Consider the following 23,946-nt stretch of genomic DNA (forward strand, 5'->3'; position numbering starts at 1 on the left):
TCTGACGAGTGTCGCGGACAAGAATAAGGCGCGAACATCTGCGATCCCTTTGATCGAAAACTTTTTGAACGAAGTTTCGCGATTTTCGAAGGACGACGTCGTTTCTTCGAAAGCGGCAAGTTCGTTAAAAAGTTTCCTATGGAAGGAAATCGGTGGAGGAAGAATCTTCTGTCGCGCTTTGGAAGTCTCGTCGAATTAACTCGCGAAATAAATCGAACGAGCGGCATAATCTTTATTACGATCCACGTTACAGTAACAACAATTCGTAAAACTATTTATAATCGTCAACATCGTCGAACATGTCGCGAATATTACAATTTGCTTAATCGACAAGTCCATCTTCACCATTTCGTCTCTTTTTGCAGTAGCTGCAACCATATTTTGAAAATGTTTGATTTGAACAACCGTTCTTGCGTATATTGTTGGTGGAACTGATAAAGCCAGGTCGTAAAATCGGTCAAGAGTCGAAATTTACCAATTTGAAATCATTGCACGTTCCATCGATTTGTTATACAGTTTTGATTTATGTTTGTCCGCGGAATAATCTTCTATATGTTTGTGCCACCTTTATTCGGGCGGAATTTATCCAAAGGTACAGGTGCTTGGTAAATTTAAACTCGATTTTCTCAAAAATGAATGTCTCAAACAGAAAACACTCGTCGTTTCTTCTTGTCTTATTTATGGATTAGTTGTACTATCCGGTTTAGGATGTTCATTCTGTACACGAACACGTACACAGTTAATATATTAAGAGAGTTGTTTCCTTCGAATCTGAGGAAGACACGTCTATTTACAGAGAATTAAAAACAAAGATAAGAAAGAAATTAATATAATTAACGTTTTGCTACGATCATTTGGTAGACTGTTCGCTGTAAAATATCGCCAAAGACTGTCTACCGAATTAAATCAATATCGACAGATAGCAACTTCTCTGTGAAACGCATTCTGTGTCCATAGCAATATGTACATACAACAAAATATACACAAATAATATATTTATTGATGTTCAGTCGCTGCGCGTGTCATGATTGTAATTTCTCACTCATACTCGTTACGAACACACGTAAACCCCCATAACATTCAAAATGGTTCTGTAAGACCCAACCTAGTTCCATCTACAATGGCTCGTGAAAGTGTTTGAACGCTTATTCTAGAAATCTTTTATGTGCATATTGTATGTGTGATACAAAACATTCTGAACACTGTACAATAATTCATTGAAGATTTCCACAAGTATTCGAATACTACAGTGAGCCACTGTATATCAATCAATGCCGCCACTAAATGCTTCAATTTACAACCATGCTACATTAGTTCCACCAACAGTGACAACACCCTCTGGAAATGTCCTTAGAAGATCATCACTTAGAACGATTAAATGAGTCTGTCATCCGAGAGATGCTCCGAGACGGTGCCATTTTGCGCCACTTCAAACTCCTTCTTGACCACACCAACACTCCTGTTCCTCCTTCTAGGAGGTGTAGGAACAACGTTCCTGTTCTCCAGAAGATCATCCAAGCTCCTATTCAATCTGCTCGGCTTCTCTGGCGGAACATCCAGAAAAATGCCTCCTCTGTCGCCTGTACCTCGATCATCGTCTAAACAAGGAACGTTCCTTTTCTCTAGATCCAGTGAATAATCAACAGATTCTTGCTCGTGCCGAGTCTCCATATTCGCCACAGACTCTTCCCAAGAACAAAATGAAACCTTCCTTCCTGAGACTAGCTTTTTCCCTTCTATAATCTGCTTCGCGGGTGCTGGAATTTCAAGGGCATTGGAATTCCTCATCTCTTGGTCAACTACATTTAAATCACTCGTTCTTCCTCCATTTTCATTCGACAAACTATCCATTTTTCCGTTAAAAGTATCAGAACCCCTCTGAACGTCAAGCTCTAGTTTCTTTACAACTTGTTCGTCGGTAAAGTTTGATCTATTTTCTTCTTTAGACGCTTCCTGAGAATCTTCTTTCTCTAACATGTCTGACAAAGCAGCTTCCAGTTCTGTCAGGCTTGGTGTCATTGAACTTAGGTTGCTTTCTTCTGCAATTTCTTCCTTGAGAACTTTTAACAAAGTCGAGTGATCAGCGTCTAAAATGTCAGATTTGATCTTAGGCTCAGGACTAGGAGGTGGTGTATTGGTCTTCCAGTCGTCTAGACTTTTCCTCAGATTATTATGGACGTTTTTAGCCAGCTTGGCATCGAAGAGATCATCCAGCTGCTCTTCCTCCAGCATCTCGCGTGGCAAAGACTCCTCTGAGATGGTCCTGATCAGGTTGGTCGCGTGGCTGTGTAAATCTTTTGCTTCGTAGGTGTTCTCGTTCGGTTCGCTCTCGTTTGACAAGCTCCTGGCGAACGTCATCCTCGATTGACCCGATCGATCGGTCTCTGGCTTCCCTTCCATGGACCCAGTGAGCGTATCTGCTAAGAGGGAGCGCGTTTAACGCGTTAGTCACGTTCGAAGATAGTTGGGTCCTTTCTGCTCAATCATGCTGGTCAAGAGGAATGCTGGGTATGGACGAGTGTGATTCCTGGTTTTGGAATTGTGCTGATTGTTGGGTTTCTTGAGGTTCTCGAAGTAGTAGAGGTAATACAGGAAGTTTAAACTTTGGACTTTCGTCTTTTGATTTCAGATAATTTGTTCGTGTTTCTTCTTTGAGAATTTGATGGATATCGGATGGAATTCTGGATTCGTTCACGGTAATTGGGGTCTTTAGAGGTAACTTTATCCCATTTAGGTTTTGAAATTTAGATGCTTTATTAGGTTTGGAGGTTTAGAGACGTGATTTTCATTCTGAGCTATCATTGGGCTCTTGAAAGATTGGGTTTTCAAAACTTTTAGATTGCGGAAGCTAGATTTGCAATTCGGTTTGAAGTGACTGACATTTGAAGTTTGAGTATTTCTAGGCTCAAGAAGTCTTTGAAATATGGAATTTTAATTTCTAGATTTAGGTAGATAACTAGATTTTAGAATTCGGATGTGATATTAGGATAGTTTTAATTAGAATTTTCATGGAAATGAAAGATTTGGACTTTAAAAGGTAAAACCTTAGACGACTATAAATGTTTCTAAGAGATATTTCTATAAAAAAAAATTGATTTTTCATACGGTTCTTAATGACAATGGCTTCGAAATCTTGGAAATCGTGACCTGAAACGTCACGGTTGCGCAACAGCTTAATTTCACGCATTCCACTTGATAGGTTCGACGAGGTTTTAGGATTTGCGAAGGGAAGGAACATTGACAGCTTGATATATCGTGCTGAACCGTGAGTCGTATTATTACCAGGGTTATTTCTCAAAGCAGAAAGTAACGAAAGGTCGAAACAGTTTTGTTTCTCGCTTCTATTTACCCAAAGCAGAACGATGTTTCGCCTCGTCCAGGAAAAACGGCTCTTTAGACTCTGACGACTCCCGGACACACGAAACTCTGCAGCTATCCGTAAGCTTCGGTTGATCGAAGTACCTCAAGTGAGATCTATGCAAAAAAAAAGTGCAAACAAACATTTTTCTCGCAAATGTATCACGATTTGTATTATTGAAAACGTGATATCTTTTTCTAATAGAAAAAAATGCCTCGTTTCAATCTTCCATAGACAAACCTGATTGTTGATAACCCGCGTTAAAGTTTCATTTTAAAATTTCATTTCTGTGAATTTTTCACTTCGTGCAACAGAATTTAAAACTATTTGTTTATCACTTAACGTACAATCCTGTGTTAATACCATAAAAACCTTAACAAGTAGACGAGAATTTTAAATGCTTAAATCTAATAGACAAAAATATTGCCTCGGATGTAAAATATCAAGTTTGTCCTCGAAACGTGAAAAGATATAAATTCCATTTTAAGTCCATTCTTGTTCAAACTTGAACAAATTCAACCAATAAAAGCATTTGAACCAATCAAAGCAGATTTTAATTAATATAATAATCACACTCTACAGTGATACACTACAAATATCGTAACAACGCTGTAATCATCGCCTGTATAGCTTTAACAACCTCTCCTATAACTACGTCTATATATTTGCAAATCTAGCAAGTTATACTCTAACTACTAACATATAAACAAACGACTGGAATAGATATAATGTGAGTTTGGAAAGTGGCGAGCGAAGATTATACAATGGTTAAAATGTTAAGACCACGGAATATGGACTTACAACGGTTGGCATCTGGGCACCTCGATTAAACCCACTTAATCCCCGCAACACCGACCATAGATAATCTCTACCGACCTATTTTGATCCACTTCGATGTACTCCGGCTGGGCGAGCGCTGGGGACGCTGTTTTTCCAAATGCCTCCGGCTTCTCCAAGAAGATCGGAGATCTTGGAACATTCGCCAAAGGGGATCTTCTTTCGTCTTCTCGACCGGCCGAGAAATCAACGACGTCCTCGTCATCCTCGCGAACTCGTTTCTTCTCCTCGTCGTTCAGTCCCGTAATGTCCTGGAAATCCTTCTCTTGTATCTTGTATCTATTTTACAAGGACCCTAACTTCCGGTCGACGATTCTAATCCAACGTTTGCAACAAGAAACGTAGATTTCTCTCTTTTTGTTTAACATAAGATACTTTTTGAGGAAAAGTCTTTAAGTTATCTCGATCTGAAGTTACTTTTTATGTATACGATTATGCGGCTCGGCAAGATGATGAAGAAATTACACGTTTCAAGAATTCTGCACGCTGTTTCATTTCAAAATTATTACCAAAGTACCATGCGATTGTATTGTTCGATTGTTTGTAGTGAAAGGTGAAAAACAAATATTTTGGATGTTTATATGTGGAAGTACGGCCCATTACGATAAATTAAATTAAGGGGGTGTCCTGAATTAGAATATTCTAAAACAGCGTCTCTTTGTGATTTTGTTTAGAAGGAAAAGAAAGAGATGAAGTTATTGAATTTTGAGGTATGGTTTTATATATATTTAACGAACACAAGCAAATTTTTTTTGAAGCAAAAAAAAGAATTATAACAGATTTCTAAGTCTATTTCGTGGGCTGCAGTTTTCAATCGGCGAGAAAGATCCACCTCGTAATTGACCGAAACAAAAAACCAAAAAAGGATTAAATTATTATATACTTTTCTTCTCGATGAACTAACTTTTGTATTCGTTCAATATATATAAAACCATACCTCAAAATTCAATAACTTCGTTTCTTTCTTTCCCTTGTAAAAAAAAATCACAAAAAGACGCTGTTTTAGAACATTCTAATTCAGGATATCCCTTTAAATTCTACAACATTCATACAATGTTTATACGTAAATATGCGTATACATCGATGATCGATTGGATCGTACCTCGATGGAAAGACGTCGATGACGATTCAGTTCGCAGTTACCCACGTCACCTAGCTGCCAGTCTTCCGGTTTATTTGGATCGTATCTCACAAATTCGTCTGTAACCAGCCCGTTTGTACCACAGTCCAACTTCTCCAACACCTCGTACGGCGTTAGGCTATCGGACCTCGGAATGTAGTCCTCCAATCGTACGCTCGTTTTCTGTGGATTAGAATAAATTCAAGCGTTATCCAGCCGAATCGTTGTCAGCCTGGGTTTAACCCTTTCGTTGCGGGTACCCACTACCACATAAAGCATGCGATGTGGTTAACACAGTGAACCGCGCAGAATAAGAACGAATGTGTATTCTACGTCTTGGAACATCACGGAATTCGTTGCCATAAGCAATACATTTCAACGTTGAAGTATTTAGAAGTTGCGTTATTAAGAAGAATAAGACGATGTCTCGTTTTTCTTTAACGCTTGTCATCTCTTGAGACGTCATTTTTCTTTGACGATATATCGGTAACAGACTTGAACCTTATGTGCGTGCTCTAGTCGATTTAACGCGTCGACTATCTGATGCACATAATCGACTCAACGTACTTCAACTACCTGCTGCTTCTCAGCCAATCTACCAAATCTCACTTGCCTAACTCTGCTGGGTTATTTGATCTACTTAATCTACATAATCAACCCACGTATCTGAACTACTGCCCTACCAAATCTGATCTCCAATTTACCTGACTGACCTGATTCTAACGATTCACGTTATCTAGTAACCTGATCTTTCTAACTTCGCTTAGTTTGCCTTGTAAATTGTTCGAGATTTCCATCATTTATTCCGCTCGAATATTCAAACGCCGAAAATCCTTTGTGCAAAGCCAAACGATTAAAATTAAAGCCCCCGCAAGCATTCAATCTTTCGGCATCCCCCAAACCGAAACAACCAAGAGATTCGAATTAACATTCGAAACACCTGATCGATCGAGATTTCTCAAAGAGAAACGCCGAACGAATCGAAACGACGTTCAAATTTTCTTTAGGCGCGAGCCTGTGGAAGACAACCGATGGCCGAAAATTCGTAGGGAAAGTTGAGTATACGTACATCTGAAAACGGCGAGAGGAAAGATTCAGCCGGAAGCGACCCGGTGCTGCTTCTGACGGGTCTCCTACACTTGCTCGTTTTGTCCTGCTGTTGTTCGTGGTCGTCGTTTTCCTTCGGCCGATGCCTAGCCACGTCCAACTCGTCGTAATTTGGCAGACTGACGGTGCTGAAGTTCTTGGCCCTCGCGTTACCGCTCGATTTCTCCTGATCCCTCGAGGAATCGTTCGTTCGCTTCTCGATCTCCCTTTTGCTTCTCTTCTCCACACGGTTAGGAGTCGACGAGTCCTTGCTTGTCCGATTCCTTGCGAATTTCTCGTACTCGTCGCTCTCCTTACGCTGATGCTGGCTGCTCTCGAAACTCCTCTTCCCGGAAACCACGTCGCTCGATATTATCCTTCCGGTCCCGTTAACCTGCAGACCCGGAAAATCGGTTCACTCATTAGCATCGATGAAGGAAGAGCATAGATAATGCTGGCGAAAGGTAAGGTAAGGTGTTGCTTTCTTTCAGACTATTTTTTCAGCCAAGTTATCGATATACTAAGAACTTTTACGCGGCTTTTGTACGAGCAGAATTAAAGAACCTAAATAGAGATTTATTTTTTTTCCATTAAATATTGTAAATAATTACTACGTACTATTTTGAATATTTGTCACATCCATTTTATCCTTTTCTTTTGCCAGAATTTCAAACACAAGAAACGCGCAACACGACTAAAGTAAAAATCACGAATCGAAAATATTGAGTTGGAAACTAAGTGATTGCGGATTTTGTTAATACCACCTAATGACAAAATCCGCAATCACTTAATTGCCAAACCCAATAGAAACGGAACGTTTAAAGGCGATACGTGGAATCTAAAAGAAAATCAAATTTGAAAAAAGACAGCAGCGGTGATGAATAAGAATAGCAGGAAAGGAACGCTGATTCTGCAATAACGAAAGAATCCTTCGTCGACTTTATTTCAACAAAACTACAATCCTCACCCTTATCCACCCCTTGTGCCCGTAACGAACGGTTGGTTCGATTCGACCCGATTTGTAAATATTTCCTAATGTCGCGTCGATATTTGTTTCACAGATTCCCTTTTGTTTGGTGAATCGCGCGGCCCGTTTTACGCGACGGTAAATATTCTCGTGAATATCGAGTCACGAGGGAATTTCCAATGGAGATTGTCCGGGTGACTCGCCTTGTGTTCGTAAATCTCTTTCGTTCTTCTGCCATCGCGTCCTGCGTCGTCGTAAGACCGATGTTTATCCGTTTTCACCTCCTCTTCCTTCTCCTGCTCGTCTCCGCTGCTTTTCGGTGACCTGACCGATGAGTACAACGGTTCATCGCCGGTTTCTCCTCGTTTTGGACCATTGCACGAATTCTCTGCGATCTCGTCCGGTTTCGGCGGCAGGGGCCTGCCCTTGTTCCGCTTCCGGCGCCTGGGCGGTGGAATCGGCGTGACATCCTTCAGGTTCGAACCTGAATTTTGGGATTTATGACGAATTTTTAGACATTTTGCGTGTTTGTTTGCACTGAAAGAAATTTATTCGATATCATCAACGTAGAAATAAACAGCAAGCAAACAGAGCTTGGCCTTGATGGCTGAACTGAGGCCTTGGATGGTTACGAAAATGATTCTTAATTAATTTGTAAGGTAACCTAAGGAGATTGAAGGAAAATTTAATGCGATTTATCGATATCCACGTTGATGTATCAAACGTTTGTCGACTTGTCAAAATTTTTAAATTTTAGTTTTGAATGGCACATTAAGATTTCTGGACCAGGATAAGTAGAACGCAGAATTTCTGACGAATTTTTGTGTAACTGTCACGACATGGAAGAAGACTTTACTTTGTTTAAAAAGTTCCATCATCCTCTGATCTTTCTCCTTCGTTTCTTTTCTTTTCTTTTCTCGTGTAAGATTCGATAAAATAAAATTCGTTTCCACTAAAATTAAACTCATCCCTTGCTCCACTAATTGGCAAACTTCCACTATATCTCCTAATGAGAAAACAAATCTAAACAAAATCCTAATGAGAAATTCTGATCAGTTACATCATTCGTCGCTTATAATGAAAATCCAGTTATAACAATATAATAATAAATTATAATAATATAATAGTAATAACAATATATATATATATAAAAGTTACAATACGTCGACAAAAAGGTAAACGCTAAAATTTCAAAAACACATGAACGTGCTATAATTAACTTGGCTCTATGCAGAAACTATTAAAAGGAAGATAGCGCGAGGGAAATGCTGCAGTGGAAATTTCTTGGCAAAAGCAGCAGCCAGGGGATAAACACGTAACAAGGGCCAGATCGAAAGTTTCCAACCTGCCGGCCAAACTCATAGTTTCCAGCCTATTTTTTCCTCTCACTTGGAGCTTAGAAAGCTCGAATGGCGGAGAGTTAGGGTTTGGCTGTAAGGGCAGGGATGTTGTCTGCTATAGTTATTTACAAATACGTATACCGATGCAACGAAGGTGTTGCACAAGGGTTCATGATACACGCTGTTTCTATCCTTATCAGCCGACATGTCGGAACCAGCGTGTTCTCGTTAAGGATACGGCTTGCAATACGAGCTAACGATAAATTGCGAGCTTACAGCTGGACGTGGGGGTGGTGGCCGGATAGAGGCTCGTGTCGACGGTTAAATTCGTGAGAGCGGAGCTCGCCCTCGGTGTACTCGGCACTTCGAGGTTCACGTCGACCCAGTCGCTCGGTTGAAAAAGCCTGTCCACGGAATCTATGCTTCTGCCCCTGGTGAGAAGCTCCCTTGGCGGCGAACCAGCGTACCCTATTTCGGAGCTGCAAATAGATCCGAGAGAAACCGCTAAATAATACGCGCCACTGCGAAAATGTCGTCGTACCTATGGGGATGACGATGAGCGTGAAAATAAAACGTGTATGGGTGGTTGCGAAAGTTTCGCAGTTTCGGATCGTGTTAGGTGTTTGGTATAGTAATTCGCGTTAATGGGGTTTGCACTGCATCTGCCATCTATTTTACGCATTTTACGTGTTTTACGTCGCCGATGCAGAAAGCGTGTTAAATCGTACGCTAACGTAGCAGAGAACTTTACTTGCAATCTATTGGGTTGGCAACTAAATGATTGCGGATTTTGTCATTACCATCTAATGATAAAATCCGCAATCACTTAGTTGCCAACTCAATATCTCCGACAGATATTTATCGGTCTAATTAACGGAGCAGTTTATACTTTAATTTATGATGGGGCAATTACGTTTTGAAAAGAAAAATGAAACATTGAAACGGACACTCTGGTGTAATTGTTTATGCAGATTCATATGTCCACGTACACTGACAAATAAATAGAATCGTTAGATACGATAAATGGCAGTTCGCTTGGTCCTCGTAAATACGCTTCTGCACTTATAAATAGCCCACAGATGTATAAACATGCAGAATTTGCATGTTACCGAGAGGATACCGGAAACCAACAAACTGAAACTTTGCTATGTTCGACGAAACGATAAAACAAGAACTCGTTTCCACCAAAATTCCTCGACATTCTTCAAGACAGATATCGTTGCATATGTATTTGTGAATGATTTCTATTCAACTTAAACTCGATGAACTAAAAAAAAAGGCAGAAAATAGTGTGAAATTAAAAATTTTGGCGGGTTTAAAGGAAAAATGTGTTTTTTAAAAAGAAAAAATAAACTTTAAGTTGCTATAACAATTATTTAAATAAACTGTTTGACAAACTTTTTTACTTCATCGAAAAGAAAAATATATAATAATTTAATCCTTTTTTGGCTTTTCAATAAAAAATTACGAGGTGGATCTTTCACGCCGATTGAAAACTGCAGCCCATGAAATAGGCTTAGAAATCTGTTATAATTTTTTTCTTACTTTAAAAAGAATTTTTTTGTGTTCGTTAAATATATATAAAACCATACCTCAAAATTCAATAACTTCATCTCTTTCTTTTCCTTCTAAACAAAATCACAAAGAGACGCTGTTTTAGAATATTCTAATTCAGGACACCCCCTTAAACGTGTTTCCAATCGCCAAATGGGTACAAATTATCGTTCCACTATTATTTGTTTCTTGTTATACTTAAGAATCTATTTAAAATGAATACCAAATAATTTCCATTCTGTAAATTCAGTGTGGCGAATCAAGTGCTGAGAACAACTGTGTTTCCAATTCTTCCTCGTGAAAGTCCTTTCCTCTGAAAAATGCCTCTTGGGAATTCTCGTTCTCTCATTAGCGCGGCTTTTACATTACATTTAAACGAAGAACAACGGTGCCAACTTGCCTCTTCTCGTCCCTCCATTATATTATCCAGAAACGGTTCGCACAGGGGTCCCGTCACTTCCGCCTCTTGATTCAGCTACAATTTCTGTATTTCGAAAATTTCGACCTGACCCCGGCGAAATTATTTGGCATCGCTACAACGTGGCTCTATTATACGGTTACTCGCAAATGCATGCCGTGTTTCTTCGTGTCCCCCGAGCCATAACTCTTCCGGGGACGCGAGACGTCGTTGGAATTTCTCCCGGTGCACGCTCTTTCTCGTCCTTTTGTACGAAACTTCCTTTTAACTTCTTCCCGAGGAGGCAAAGAGAGACAGAGACAGAAACAGAGAGATTGTGACGCGCGAGGACGACTCGAGAATATCGACGAAAATCGTGGAATTCCATCGATTAACGTTTTTCTACACTCAACCCCTCCCCCACCCACCCGTAACCTGTTTCGAATTCCTTTCGTTGGAACGATTCGAGTAGCCGAGTAAAAAGCAAATTCTACCCATTCGAACGTTTCATCTTCGATTTATTCTTCCGTTGCGTTTATAGCCTGTTTTATTCGCGTGCTTTGTATGGACACGCTGTCAAGAGGATGAAAAATATTTTGGGAAAAAATACCCATACGTCACACATTTTTCATGTTGTATTCTTGCAGGTTTAAGGTATTTGTTTCTTCCTCGTTTCTTCTTCTTTTTTTTTTTTTTTTTTTTTTTTTAAGAGAGAGAGAGATATTTCAGTTTGTTTTACAATTGATTATAAGCTTCGATAGAGCTGTTGTTGGTTTTATGGATTCTGGCTATTACGCATTCTTCCGAGAATAGCAGAGTTTTTGATAACTACTTGTTTTACGACTTTTTCATGTTTCACTTTATTATAGCATTGAATATGCGAATCTCATAAAAGTTGACTTTTATTCATCTATGCAGACAGGAATTTATTGAGCCAGAAGGGGACAATTATTTTTTAATTTTCACCTGCACTGTTTAAAAATATATTTCTAAATAGAAGCAAACAATATTGCAACACATTTGAAACTACTAGAAGAAATAACGTATATGGCTAGCGGAACAGTGCTTAAGGGGGTGTCCTGAATTAGGATGTTCTAAAACAGCGTCTTTTTGCGATTTTTTTTAAAAAAGTTCGTCTGTTTTAGAACATTCTAATTCAGGACACCCCCTTAAATGAAAGAAAACTCGAATTTAGAATGCAGAAATTGCAATTTAGAAGCTGCTGGCTCTTGGAAACGCCATCTTTCCATGTAAATAATGTGTAGAGGATAGTTGGTTTGTCAATAACGAGATAACTCGCTGTTGAAAACCGTCATGTATATTTAAAATGATAAATAAATTAATACAGACAATAATCGCTCGTACTAACAGATTCGCTAAAGACAGTGTAAATCTCTAGTTAGATCGTTGATAACTCGTTGATAACTGGTAGATACTGAACTCCTTACTTATACTGGTTGGTTTTCAACAGCGAGTTATCTCGTTATTCGAACAAATCAACTATCCTCTACATTGGTGACCCCAATGTGATTGGAACACGACTAAATCCTTTACAAATGAAAATTAATTCGGTGTTGTAAATATTCGGTGCTGATACCCATCGAAAGACTGAAATTGGACGATTTCTAAGAGACTTGAATGTTCTTTCGAATTTTATCAACACGCGATCAAATCCACGCACCCACAAAGCCACACGCACAAATTGAATTTCAAAGAACAGCTTGTCCAACTATCTTCAAACGTCTCTACTTTATATTTTTTAAATCGTCCATAATGAAGCAGCGAAACATAAATTTCTATAATACAAAATACCACAAAATTTGCATTATCGATCATTCTATTAATTTTCCATGGATCTCTCTCGACGGCAATGGAACGCCATTACAACGATAAGTTTGGCGAAATTTATCGGCTCGAGAACTCGGAAATTGAAAGATTAACAACTCGCACGTTGCTCTCGTCCTACGTATCGCCGATTCGAATAGAAGTCAAACACATTATTTCGCGAGCAACCGGGCGTCGATATCGGATTTTCCATTGGCTGCCTGTTTTCCGCTATTATTAATGCACTTCGCGAGACAATCGTAAAACTATTAAAGCGTGCACCGTTATCGGAGCTTTCAACGCGCACGTACTCTCCGTTTCATTTGGATTTTTCGCCGAGTACTATCTTACCAGCGTTTCTCAAATTCAGCGTCATCTTCACCGGCATTTCCACGCAAAAATATATATATATATTAAAATTGTTTTAATCGTCCTTGGTATTTAAACTTCCCTAAACTGAATCTTCTACAATATTTCAACTATTCTGAACCACTTGAGAGACAAATCGATTAATCTCGTTCTCTGAAATCTTCTCTATTTTAATATTGCAATTACTGATTAACTATTTTCCAAAATTTAATTTTCTAGTATTTAATCTTCCAGAAACTTAATTCTATTCTATCTATTAATCCAGACAGAAAAATTGTCCAATAGCTAAAAACAAATCCTAGAGGTACGCGTTTAAATATAAAATTCTATCGAATTAAATGGAATAATAAAATTAAGTCAAAATCTACCACGCTAATCTTAAGCTGCGTTCACCTGGATTTTGATCGGACATTTCTATGGCAGCGACTACGCGATTTGTGCAACGATCCATCGGATCAACGAATCAAATCCAATCCGTTACTGTCGTATCTTCGCGATACTTTGACAGTTTTGGCCCAGATTCGGTGAATTCGACGAGGACAACAGGAATGATGCATCGCTGATCCGTGCATGCCGCCCTGCATAAATTAGATCCTGTCGCGGATCCTATGAACCCGGCTTAACGCAGTGCATAAATAAAGTATACGTGTCGCTGGCTCTTGTATACTCGCCGATCAACCAAAATATATTGTGCACGTTAAGTCGAATGGAAACTGACGTTCGAATTATTTTCGAGGAAATAATAAAACGTGCAATTTATTGGTATCATTATATTATTATTATTATTATATATTATATTATTTTTTATTATCTTTCCTGTTCCATCTTCCTATTACATAAATATCGTATCTATTGGTATTAATATTTATTTTGCTTTATTATGGTAATGTATTTCCTACGTTAAGATATTAAGATTCTCTAAAGGATACTTTTTATCTCATTTAACACTATAACTACCATGCCAGTCAAATTAACTGGTTTTATAATATTATTTTAAAATTCTTACTTCATGTTATATTTTTTTCCGCAATGATGTAATGACTTTCGCAACGATAACTAAAAGAATAATATAATGAATTTTATTTTCCTTTTTATGTATTCAAACTGAAAATAATTTTGTATCAAGGCTACTTATACCAATAGCAGTCAAAATGACTGGTACTTGTCAAAGTGTAAAAGGGTCCTGCAATGTATTTATCGAATTAACCAGTTTCCTCGTTTCGTGCAACTTGCTACACGTTTTTCAATATGATGATATCAGTTGTCAGGAAAATTCTGGATCGATCGTTAGATCGCTAGATGCTAACACTAGAAATACCACACCAGTCAAAATGATTGGTTCTACAATTTTATAAATGTGTCAAGCCTCGTTTAAGGACCATGGTTCCAGATGGATTAATAATACCAAAAATGTACTACATAACATGGAATTGCTTCTGTAAGAAAGTAATAAATCAATAAATGTAAAAATATTCTACTACTACGTATTTTTTAAAGACCAGTCATTTTCACTAGTTTAGAATTTAGATAGAAATATCTTCGTGTTGACCATCGGTTGTTCTAGTGTCAATACGAAGATATTGTATATCGTTTCTTTTTCACATCCTTGTTAATAGATGTGAAATTTATTATAAACATAATACTAGACAATCGTACTATATTATGCGCGTATCGTGTGTCGTCCGTGTTAAATATTACGTAATATGTTATAAAATAAAAATGTTCTTCGACGTGTTCGCATCATACGTCGTTGCATGAAAATATGAATATTTTCAAATATTCTCATTCTACTCAGTTTTATTTTCTTCTATTCGTTTCAGTGCGTTCCAGTGACACGTTATTTATTCTGCACGAAAACACATAGTTGATAAATTATTCTCTTTAGACGATGAAAACTTTTCCGAACCTTTAATACGTCTATTATTTAAAAATGCATTTGGAAATTTAAGATACGCGTTGTTTTCACGTACTTTCTGTATGTACGTACATTGAGAGGAGGAAAATATAAATGTAAATGTATCTATATACTTTTCACTCGTCGTTACACCGTATATAGTGGTCCTTGATGGATTAGAGTCTGAGACTTGAAATCTTGGAAACTCTGTATCTTGTTTCTGAATCCTTTCAAAACAATCACGAGGTAGCTGTAACGCGTTTTAATCACCGATCTATCATCGAGACTCGACTCGCAACCCCGAGCATCGAGATCGCTTTCCGCGCAATTAAATGCAATCTTCGCTTTCGGGGGAACAAACGGGAAATTACGAAGCAAACGGGGGATCGACGCCGGGAAATCCCTGTTTCTAAAAGCTTCGTCCCTTTTGCTCTCGTGTTTCGTCCCTTCGTCTCGCGTTTCTCGTGATGACGCTTAATTGACGCTCGTCGAAGAATCTTTTCTACGATCACACGAACTAAACAGAAGAAAAAAAAGCTCGAAAAAGAGGAGAATTGATATGGTTCGGCGGACTGACCACGCAAGATTTCTTGAAAATTCTTCGACTTTGGGAAAGATTAACTTTAGTAGAATAGAATCGGTTTCGCTTAAAGAATTGTAGTATCTTGCAAAGGGATACGATGATAACAATTCCACGAAGTTAAAATATGAAAATTGTCGCAATGATATCAAATAATTTCACGTTCTGCGGAAAGTTTATGATGGAATTGTAATTGGTAAAATAGTAACGATAAATTCATAAAACTAAATGCAAAGGTGATTACAAAGGTATAAAATAATCTTACGTTCTTAAACTGAAACTTAAAACATATAAGCTTGAAATTCAATTGATAAAAATTTAAACGAGGAAAGATTATTGGAATTAATAACAATTGTTATCTGCATTGATGAAATACACGGAAATTCATACGGCTGAAATAGAATGAAGTAGAATGAGATAGAATTGCGATAGGAAATTTGTATGAAATTCGCAACACTGTCTCGGGTGTATTTTTCTGTTTTTTGAATTAGAAAATTCAGAGGAAGATGAGAAAGAAGGAATTTGAAGAAGAATTCGAAGAAACGAGGTCGGAGAAAGAGCCGGCAGCTCCCGTAGGGTTAATTTAACTAGAAATCATAGCGATTTATCCTAAAAACCTAGTTTTGCGGATGAAAGAGACACACAGGAGCTCGTGACACGTCTGTCTGTCGGCTGGAAAATCTTACGCGCCATTGAAAATTCTCTAAAGACAAAACGTGTCCCTCTGTTCCCGGGACGAGAAACGCTGCGAATGGATCGTGGTGTGCGTAGATCGAACGAATGTATAGGCTGATTCTAATATAATTAAGCCAGATTACATCCCTATTTTAACCCCATTGTAAGCAAACGTAGAAAAATTAAGAGAACTTCGTAGAGGAAAATTGTGTTTCATTTAATAAAATCTATCATTCTCTGTCGAAAATGGATATTTTAGGTCGTTCCAAAAGTTGCTTTTGTTTTATAAGGAAATAATAGATGTGCAACATTTTTTGTTTTATATTATTTTATTGAATTATGTATGATCCATTTTGTAGTAATAGAGCAGTTTGAATAGAACATTTTGTTCTATTACTACAAAATGGATCATACATGATTTGATAAAATAATATAAAATAAAAAATGTTGTACGCCTATTATTTACGGATAAAAAGAAAGAAACTTTTGCGGCGACCTAATACTTTCTTATAAAAGCATCGATGCCAAGTAAAATTACAATTTCCTTTTCTTTCTTGTATTTTAAATTATACATGCTACCCTTTTTCGTATATCGTCAACTTTACAATAATTTTCTGCTTCTAAAATACTACTTTCTGTGCGTTTCACACGATACCATCGAATACGTTAAATAGTGGAACATTTTACAATTTTTACGATTAGTACAATTGCAATATACCTAGCCTCTGTGAAATCCCGAATAAATTTCCTCGAATAATAAATCTTACCGAACAATACAAGATCTCTCAATTTTTATCATAGTACAATTCTAATAAACTTTTCAAAGTTCCAAATAAGCTCTCCTCGATGATAAACCTTACTGAATGATAAAAAGAAATCTCGCAATCTTTACGATTAGCAGAGTTGCAATAAATTTTCAAAAATTCTAGATAAAATTCCCACAATTAGTACACGTAAAAAAATATCGACGATTCGTTTCTCACGTTAGTTGAAACGAAATATTGAAATAGCCTGGCGCAGTTGTTGGAATCAGCCTGTACGCTGGCAAAAAGAACGAAAGGACAAGAGCAAAATAGGCAGGCGAGAGAGAAAGAGAAAGAGAGAGAGAGAGAGAGAGGAAGTGGAACACGAAAGCGTTGCAGGGCGAAATTAGAAAATAGAGATTTTCACCTGGGGGAAACAAAATGACAGCGGAGAATTGAAAGAAAAAGGACGGAGGGATGGAGGATTGATACGATCTGGATACGAGTGCAAATCGAACGTCGAAGGTGTGACGCGTACACCTGGATTTTTCGAATTTCGAAGCGACCGCGAAACTCGATTCCGTTTCCGTTCGACGCGACTCCACGTTGCATTTACTTCCAGCTTTACAGAACCGTTTCCCCTGCACGCCGAAACTCTGATTTAAATCTACTAACACCCTCACAACCGAAACGATAGCCATTTCCGTTGTGAATTTTTGGAAAGATTCGGCTATGACGGATTCGTAAAAAAGAAATTACCACCTATACATTCGATCGATTTTCAACCATTTGAAAAGGCATTTTTAATTTAGGAAACAGCGTAACTCGTAGACTTTTCGCGTGTCTTCTTTTCGTTAACAGACCGCTAGCGGTTCAACACCATACGCATGTCAGGAAACAGCAGGCGCAGATTCTCTCTGGCGCCGGCTCTGTTTCGGTTTACACTCTCCAATACCATTCTTTTCGTTCATCGCGAACGGCAAATTGTTCAAATAGGTACAAAACTGTGGGAGCTTACAAAGCAAGGCAACCGACGCAACTGAGTAAGGTACCTTAGTACTAAATAACAAATTACTGCTCAAATAATGAAAAAAGTTGTCGGCGACAAAAAGCCGATTAATAGGCTATCGGTTGGTAAAGTGTTAAATGACATTCTGTTACAAGTGGCAGAGTGATTTTATCGTGAATCTTCAAATGTTCTAGCGGCGATGAAGCCACGAAGGATACTTTAAGATTCAATGGATTTGGAACTGTGGAGAAGGCACGGCGCGTTAAAAAAGCTATGAATATGTACGCGTATTTTGTATAGCTAATTTTTCTCCAGCATACCTCGATATAGAAATATATAGGTCGGAACAGAAAATCGAGTTTTTCCTGTAGAATTTTCCAGTACGTTTATGATTCGATCGGAGAATCGACGGTCAGTCACGAATTCGATTGTTTAGCGAACTGGACTTTATGCACGTTCGCTTGTTTTATATTCCAAGCGGCGAATCTCATCTCACTGTAAGCACAGGTGTACAGTAACATGTTTATGCGTGAACGTTACGAGCATCGAGGCATTTTCGTTGAACTTTCCACCTTTCTCGTTTTCGTCGACCTTTGCTGCAACATCGACTTTTGCTTCTGCCGCGACTCTCGAAGCAGTGGAAATCTCTGCGCAAATGGAATTGTGTCGGTTTTGTTCCACAATTTGCACGAATATCGAATCGACAAATTGTTAAGCACTTGAAAATAGAACGGATTTTTGATGTCGGTGATTCGGAAGGTTAATCACAAATCGCGAAAGATTGAAAAATATTTCAGCAATATCTCATAATTTCATGATGCAGTTCGCGGATATTTGCATCTTGAACGAAGACAAATATCAGTCTCGTGTCAAGATACGGAAATAATATTGCGCAGAAAATGATAAATAAATTTCCCGAGAAATATAAATTTTGCTCGAAAGTTATTTGCTAGATCGTCATCCCTAAATATCTTCATCCGCGAAGAATATTTTTATCACTGGGTCATTTTTCATCCCGAAAAAATGTAATCTTATCGCAAATAAACCACGTAAAGATGAAGTGCTTTTTACGACACTGAATATACAAATTCCCCGTCTGTCCAACGTTCTATTTATCTCTGTGCAAAGCTTCAAACAAGATATAACTATAATTATAACTAGATAAATTGCTACATATTTCGATAATAATCTCGTGGGTAATATCGAATTATTATTAATATATCTGAGTAATATTTCAATAATTTCTACAAGTATCCTAATAGTTGCGAACAAAATCGTACATATACCGCACAGTGTATCGAATCGGTAGTTGAAATAGTTCTCATTCTACGAAACTCCAGACCTATCGAATGCAATGCAACTCTCTTAACCGGACGTGGTGTAATCGTTTGCTGACTCAAACCCTATCGTGGCGACCTATACGCGATTCCGAGCAGGAGCTCGTCCAAATCGAGGTAGAGAAGGATCGTCTTATTTTTGGACACCTGCGCGACACTCGTTCCATTGACCTTAAAAAGGTATCGCGATGGAACGCGACGTGGGTGGAAAAACCAAGCCGAACGCGGCCCACGCCGTGGATTTCGTTGTCGCCATCGACTGATACAAGTCTCCGTATATAGGAACAAAAGCTGTCACGCGATCCAGATCTTAATTCACGATAGTCAGCTGTGTACTACGATCTCGCCTTGCGCAGCTACTTGTTTAACGAAGAAACACGCGTTGTCGATTTTAATGCAATTTTTTTATGCAAATTGTAGGGACACGTTTCTTCTCGATGGTAATTGTTCGTGTTAATTATTCCTATGTCTTGGAAAGTAGAAGGTATAAGGACAAATTTTACCGCCACTGAGATTTTCATTTGGAATTTTCTAAAGTTGGGTGATAAACCTTTTTCCGAGAGATTTTTTTCTTTCTAAAGGATGCGACATTCTATGAGAAAGCGTGATCATCGTACTATTTGCAATCTTCACGGTCGTTAATAATCATAAAGGTACGCACAATCGAAGAAAGTCGACCCACTGGAATATTTTTTTGCTTGTTTTTCTCTTTTGTTAAAATATGATAATGTAGGAATTCTGTTGTAAGCTGAGTTTAATTGTAGGTGATTTTGATGGTTTACAGTTTTAATTTATTATTGATCGAAACACGTCTTTCGTAACGTCATTTCAAAGGATACGAAAATCTAATTAAAAAATATATCGATACATTCTTCTTGCTCCTGCTCTATGAATTAGAATGTCAAATATCGTGGAATCTTTCTAACAAATTACAGTTACGACTTATCACAAGCCTAAACATGGAAGAAATTCTTCGTAAATCTCCACCTTGGAGGCTCTTAATCTTTAAAATATATTATTGCATTGACGCATACTCCACAAGGAAATTCAAAGGAAACACGAAATTCTAATGAAAGAAAACGTATCAGCAAGTGCACCAACGATTCCTGCTTTTCCCCCTATTTCTGACCTAGATTTCTAAAATTCCCGCACGCTAACACGTTTAAAGGGAGAAGAGAGAAAGTGTGATTAATCGTAGCATCCGACGACGAGCTACCTCGTCGGAAATCGATTTCCTTCGACGTTTAACGGGTCAGCCTTTACTACCGGGATCGTCATTTCCTCGAATATTTCCGCGCGCGTAATCGTAGCAGACGTCGTGTCGCTGGCTCGATTCGTTCCTCTTGAGGGGAAAAAAACGAGAATCCCCGCGAGAAACCTGGGAAAACAACGAAAAAAAGAAGAGAGAGAGAGAGAGAGAAGGAGAGAAAGTAGGGAAAAAAGTAAATGCAACGAATAGAAAAAGAAGGCGATGGTAGGAGAGAAATAACGCGACACGAAAACCATGGCGCGATGGAATCGCGACGTATCCAACGAAACGGGGATTTAAAGTCCCGCGAGCGACTTGCGTGCTTGTCCACCGCGATTCTCTCCGTGTAAAACCGGGCATGCGCTTGGTTCACGCGACAAAGCAAGAGGAGAAAAATAACCAAGCTGCCAGCTCGAAGCCGCTTTACCTCCTTCAACGTGTAAATTGTATTCCAACAGAAAGCTCGACTGAAAACTGGAAAATACCAGCGTTTAGGGATGATTGGAGGATGAGTTTCGTCAGAGTCGATCGATTTTTTCCTTTTCACGATATCTGATCTTTTATTATATAAATGGTGGTTTTCAATGATTTTACAGTATTTCAGAAATACGTAGATACGATCAGACGAGGTTTATTATTGTTGCTATTAATTCAAAATTATATTATCGATTATTATAATTACAAGACGAAGATGATAAAAATAAAACGCTGCTGTCTATTGTTCACCGTTTCGCGATGTTACGTTGCTTTGTTCGTATACGTTTGTAGTAACGTAAATCCTTAGGATAGGTAAAGATCGATTCTGGAAAATCGAGTTTATTTCGGGAATAATTAAATTGAATACAATAACAGTTAATGACAAATCTACTGCAAATTTTACCTGGAAAATCGAGAATCAATTTTCTATGTCCCGTGATCTATTCTATTCGGCAAATGGCTACAAGTAAAACAGAACAAAAGTAAAAAGTGTCGGTTACTGGGTAGTTTGAATTCTACAGAATTTACACGCATATGACACTTTCGACCAGGAAAAACAAGTAATCAGACCCGTACTCCTTCCAAAGTATTTCTTTTCATTTTTGCGCGGTTGAATTTAACCACTGGAAAATTGTATCGTTTAGGGAAATTCGAAAGGTTGAGTCTCATCGAAGCTATTTTTTTCGATGCCCGTTACTTTCTGGTTATTATTCTTTAGCTGTAAACTAATTCTTTTCATCGACTGTCCAAATTTTCATTTGTTTCTTCTATTCGTGAATTTCTTGCGATTCTAGTTAGTCTAGTTAAAGAGAAGAATGCAACTGCTCCGTACGCATGGTGATGAAAAGATGGTGCAATCTACGAATATCTTGTAAATCACATATTAAATAAATATGAAACTATTTTAATAACATTTCTACGTATAATGTAAGTGTTTCTATACATTTATTTCGGCGACTAAGATCCACAATTGTTAAGAAATTTCATAAATATTCCTATTCCATTCCAATCAATTTCATAAATAAGTAATTAACTGTGCGAATGTAAAACGTAAGAAAACTATATGTAACGTTGAATCACATAACGCTTGGTGGTAGTTGCGCATACGAAAGACACTTTCATTTTCTGAAACAGCACGTTAGAAGGTGAATCGAAATAACGTGTCATTATACGACACAGCATAATTTCCATCTTTCCCAGGAACAACGATTTTTCCCACGGTCGACATCGTCTGGAAAAAATATCCTCGCATTCGTAATCGAGGATAGGAAATAATTCGAAGAAAATGAAGCACCGTGGCTATGATACTGTGCAACACTCGTTTACCATTGCCCTCTTAATGTTTCGTACGAATTAGCCCCTGTTACTCCAGTTTCCTCCGAGAAACATCAAATATTGACCAATTAGCCGTGTACCACCGTTACATCTTAAATTACCGTTGCACTCGCGGTGCAACGCAGAGAAATTATGGCGCGCTACGAAACACGCGTCTCGCCTAATTAGGAACAGTTGCCGGTTCTTATCGATCAGCCAGGGCCACGATAATTCGTCAGCGTAACGAATTTCGTGGCTCGAGACGAAACCTTCCTCAACGTTCTTTTCGTTAAAGTCTGTAGAGTCGTTTTCGTGCGTTGCCAAGAGCCTCGATGCCATAGCTCGTTAACGTTTCGAGTAAACCATTAAACTAGGCCAATATATACGAATAATTAAATATAAATGTGTAGATAAAATTTCAGTTATGCTGCAGTTACCACCAGCCGCTGTGAAACGGTATTCATCTAGCTCAACCTGTAGACCGCTGATTTATCTTATTTTTCTTTTTTTTTTTTATTTAGATTAAAGATGATTAGCAGCAATAAGTTAAAGTTAGGGCGGGCTATATAAAAATGCGTCAGTTGTGCTAGCGTTACCAACCGAGGGCAATCGGATATCAGTCTAAACCAATCTGTAACCTGTTGATTTACCTTTATTTATATTAAAAACGATTAACAGCAATTAGTTAAGTTCGGATTGGACTATGTATAAATGCGATCTTCTTTATGTCGAAATGGAGTGTAATGGAAATTAAATGTAATTAAAGCTTTTTGTGAATATCGCGGAAACTAAGACCGACAGACGGTAACACGTAAGTAATGTAACCGTATGTATGTACAAATAATTTATTTATTTTTATAGATAGAAACCAATCTGACTCACGTCGATTTGAACTCAAATCATGTAAGATTTTAAAAGTCGAACAGACTTAATTATTAAACTTCTGCATTTAAAATTTATCTTAATTCAACATCGAGGTCGCAAACATCTTTATTAATTTCACCTTTACATTTTGCTCCGATAGAACTTTCCGGACGACCAAATAGACAACACAGGAATAACGATCAAAGTATATTGATAAGATATCCTCATAAATTTTAATGGAATTTTCATATTTTAATGTCTCGATTAACTTTAAAATTCCAATTTAGATAGAAACGTTTCTGGCAATAAGATACTGGAGAAAGGAAAAGTTACCTAATAAAAATTGAAGAGACGTGTATTTATTTACTGGACGCGGAACGAAACGTAACTGGTCCACGGTCGTTTGGTAGTAGAACACGGACGGAAAGGGAAATAATAAAAGCAGGGGATTAATGGACAACGAGTCGACCTGTTCAGGATTCTTATTATCTCGACTCGTACGTCGTACATGACGTTATTAACAGTCGGCGCGATTCTAGTCCGTAGTACGGGCAACCTTCCAACAAGCTGACTCTTAAAAACCGACGCTTAAACTGTGTTACGCGACACCGACAAACCTCTCGAACAAGTCACCCGTTTACTTAACACTAGAACTACCACACCAGACAAATTGACTGGTTCTACAATTTTATATATGTGTCAACCCTCGTTTAAGGATCATGGCTCCAGATGGATTAATAATGTCAAAAATGTACTACATAACATGGAATTGCTTCTGTAAGAAAGTAATAAATCAATAAATATACAAATATTCTATTATTACGTACTTTTTAAAGACCAGTCATTTTCACTAGTTTTGTCATTTTCACTAGTTTTGTCATTTTGACTGGTTTTGGTAGAAATATCTTCGTGTTGACTATCGGTAGTTCTAATGTTAAATGCATACGTATAA

At 38.0% G+C, this 23,946-nt stretch overlaps 1 protein-coding gene across 6 annotated transcripts in view; it reads right to left on the reverse strand.

Moving 5' to 3' along the window:
* Positions 1-208: 208 nt before the first annotated feature.
* The window catches only part of LOC117235006, a 47,341-nt gene continuing 23,603 nt past the window's right edge, over positions 209-23,946 (reverse strand). For 5 of the 6 annotated variants that reach the window (XM_033496624.1, XM_033496622.1, XM_033496623.1 and 2 more), the window contains 7 exons: positions 8,985-9,187; positions 7,572-7,852; positions 6,385-6,795; positions 5,298-5,498; positions 4,235-4,446; positions 3,350-3,474; positions 209-2,420 (listed from right to left, as the gene is read on the reverse strand). In XM_033496624.1, the coding sequence (XP_033352515.1) occupies positions 1,375-2,420; positions 3,350-3,474; positions 4,235-4,446; positions 5,298-5,498; positions 6,385-6,795; positions 7,572-7,852; positions 8,985-9,187 (2,479 nt within the window). In that variant the 3' untranslated portion in view covers positions 209-1,374. The remainder of the gene's footprint in view (positions 2,421-3,349; positions 3,475-4,234; positions 4,447-5,297; positions 5,499-6,384; positions 6,796-7,571; positions 7,853-8,984; positions 9,188-23,946) is intronic. The other variant, XM_033496620.1, reaches the window with a different exon arrangement.

Source organism: Bombus vosnesenskii, unplaced genomic scaffold (assembly GCF_011952255.1).
Source record: "Bombus vosnesenskii isolate JDL3184/JDL3185 unplaced genomic scaffold, Bvos_JDL3184-5_v1.1 scf7180000013314, whole genome shotgun sequence".
NCBI lineage: Eukaryota > Metazoa > Arthropoda > Insecta > Hymenoptera > Apidae > Bombus > Bombus vosnesenskii.